Source organism: Cynara cardunculus (assembly GCF_001531365.2).
Source record: "Cynara cardunculus var. scolymus isolate 2C chromosome LG 16, CcrdV1, whole genome shotgun sequence".
In the NCBI taxonomy this organism is placed as follows: domain Eukaryota; kingdom Viridiplantae; phylum Streptophyta; class Magnoliopsida; order Asterales; family Asteraceae; genus Cynara; species Cynara cardunculus.
In genome coordinates this window covers 4,082,124-4,084,820 of record NC_037543.1, presented here as the reverse complement: position 1 = coordinate 4,084,820, position 2,697 = coordinate 4,082,124, and the positions used below count along the sequence as shown (strand labels likewise).

The 2,697-nt window shown below is 38.2% G+C and overlaps 1 protein-coding gene across 1 annotated transcript; it reads left to right on the top strand.

The window, feature by feature from the left end:
- Positions 1 to 1,056: 1,056 nt before the first annotated feature.
- LOC112529841 (early light-induced protein 1, chloroplastic-like) lies at positions 1,057 to 1,566 on the top strand. The gene has a single exon (XM_025141263.1). The coding sequence runs from the start codon at positions 1,057 to 1,059 to the stop codon at positions 1,564 to 1,566; it is 510 nt and encodes a 169-aa protein (XP_024997031.1).
- Positions 1,567 to 2,697: the final 1,131 nt, after the last annotated feature.

The following is a 2,697-nucleotide window of genomic DNA, read 5'->3' as shown; positions in this document are numbered from 1 at the left end:
ATATATATGAATGAAGGATGCGATGACAATCGTGTCAACTAATGAGGTCTGACTTATAGGGTTGTCTTTTTTTTTTATGAGATGACGATTTTATGTTAAAAGAACAACCAAATATTGTAAGGTGAGATTAGAAGATTTGAGTATTCTCAAATTTTGAAATGTGGTGTGTTTTGATTATTTCATGTTGATAGGAAGATGATAAACTGGAAAAGAAATATGTCTTTGAATCTATAATTGTGGGTTGGAATCAAAACCAATTCCAACCAAACGATAAAAAATACAGTTATTAAAAACCATGGTTGAAATCTGGAGAAAACCAATAAAATGGTAAAACTTATAGTTATAAAATATTTTTCTACATATATGAAAAATGTCTTTAAAATATATAACCATGGTTGAAATCAGAGCTAACCAGATGACAAAACCAATTAGTAATTCTTATATTTATCTTTATATATCTTATAGTAAAACTTACAATGAATGATGTGACATCATCATGAGTGAATATTCCTCATTTCTTGAACTGTGGTTCAGTTATATATATCTCACATTAGTGGATATATGAAAGATTTACAATTAATGGTGGGTATATGAAGGGAGGTTGAGATGTCTTTGTGGAAAGTAAGGGGGTTGGTTTCTCTTGACCGTTCCTCTAAACTTACGTCATTGGCTTATTCTGACCGACCCTCCAAGCTCATAGATAGACTCATTTTGACCAACTCTTTTTTAGCAAAAAAAAAAAAAAAATGTTAACCATAAAAAAAAGCCTTTGTTAAATTTAAGTATTTTAAGCGATTTTTTTGGTCATCGACATTCCACACGTAGTGAAATGAAGCATGTAGAGGCTCCATTTACCACAACCCCGTCTCACCGGCCATTTGCAACTCCACGTCATCAGCCCTCAAAAGCTCACTAACGTGGCCCTCTAAGTATCCACTTCTTTGTCTCTACCCCCTTCCCCTATAAAACCCTTCTTCTTCTTCTTCTTCTTCTTCACCATCATCATCATCACCACCACCRCYCCTCCTCCTCCCTCAAATCTTTCTGTAATCAMTAATGGCTGCCACTTCMGTCTTCATGGCAACTCCGTTCACACGTCTCTCCGCCACCCAACTTCCTTCCTTCCACAAGAATTCTGCCTTCTCCGTCAGATGCATGTCGTCTCAGCTACCAAACGACGCCGAAACCAAATCCAAAACACCACCACCTCCTGCTCCCAAGGTCAGCACCAAATTCACTGACGTCTTGGSGTTCAGTGGACCAGCACCGGAAAGGATCAACGGRAGATTGGCGATGATAGGGTTTGTGGCGACAATGGCGGTGGAGCTGAGCAGTGGTCAAGATGTGTTCACACAGATCTCCAACGGYGGCGTGGCGGTGTTTGTGGTGACGAGCGTGGTGTTGTCAGTGGCGTCGTTGGTGCCGTTGTTGAAAGGGGTTAGCGTCCAGTCGAAGTCGAAGGGGATAATGACGTCGGATGCGGAGCTGTGGAATGGGCGGTTTGCGATGTTGGGTCTGGTGGGTTTGGCTTTTACGGAACTTGTTAAAGGCAGTCCCCTTGTGTAATCTTTTTATAGTTATTAATCCAAAAATATTAAATTGCATTTTTTTTATTAATCTGGATATCCAACTCGCTATGCGAACCAACTAATATCAGGACGACCATCTGCTTTATTACAGATAGCCCGTAATCACCGCATTTGAACCTCTATGGTCACAAGAGGATTTTTATTCTTCCTTGGATTTCAACTTGTGATCTTCTGGTACTTTTGACCTTTGGAACGAAACTCAAACCAATCATGCATCATCCTTATATTAAATTGTTTATCGCATCAACAATAATTAACTTGTCAAACTGTCAACACGTAAACTAATATGATTGAAATTGGCTTAGACATAGTGCAATCCAACCTGCTGCCAACCCGCACTAATATATATTTAATCGACTTTATAATCGTAAGTGGGGTGGATTCAAAACGGTAACTCGTGCGATTGCCCAAGGCAACGACCACCGAAGGGGTAACATAGATGTAGGAGCCTAGGAGGGGTTTCAACCAAAAATTGAGAGGGAACATTAAGAAGATATCGACACCCGACACAGAGTTGTAGAGTGGCAACTAGGTTTATGAAGTTCCGGTGTGGCTGAGACGCCATTGAACATCGAGGCCAACGATGGGCAGTGGAGACGGATTGACGGTGGATACATTAGGTGTCGGCATAAGATGTTGTGTTTGTATTTGTGATGGAGAAACGATGAGGTGTTTTGGAAGAATCGATATAGGATACAAGAGCTATAATGAAAACATGTCTCAATCGATATCTTTTTAGAAAAAAAATTCACATATTTTTTAGTTGTTTTATTTTTAAGTTTTTATAATGAAAACATGTCGTCTCAATCAATATCTTTTTAGTAAAATTTTCTCCTATTTTTTAGTTGTTTTATTTTTAAGTTTTTATAAATGTGGTTTAATTTAGAGTCGTTTACCAAATGCTTACAGACAAGAGTCATCACTCTAATTTACCTTATGGGATAACATTATTGGCCATCAAAATGGATTTAACGGTAAGCGTTTATAAGCTGATAAGTGTTTATCGGATAATAGTCCATTACCTTCACTTACCACATAAAACTCTCGATCATTGTATTTTTTCTCTTATCGGGTATAAGATTCTCAGTCTTGGGGTAAAATTGTAAAT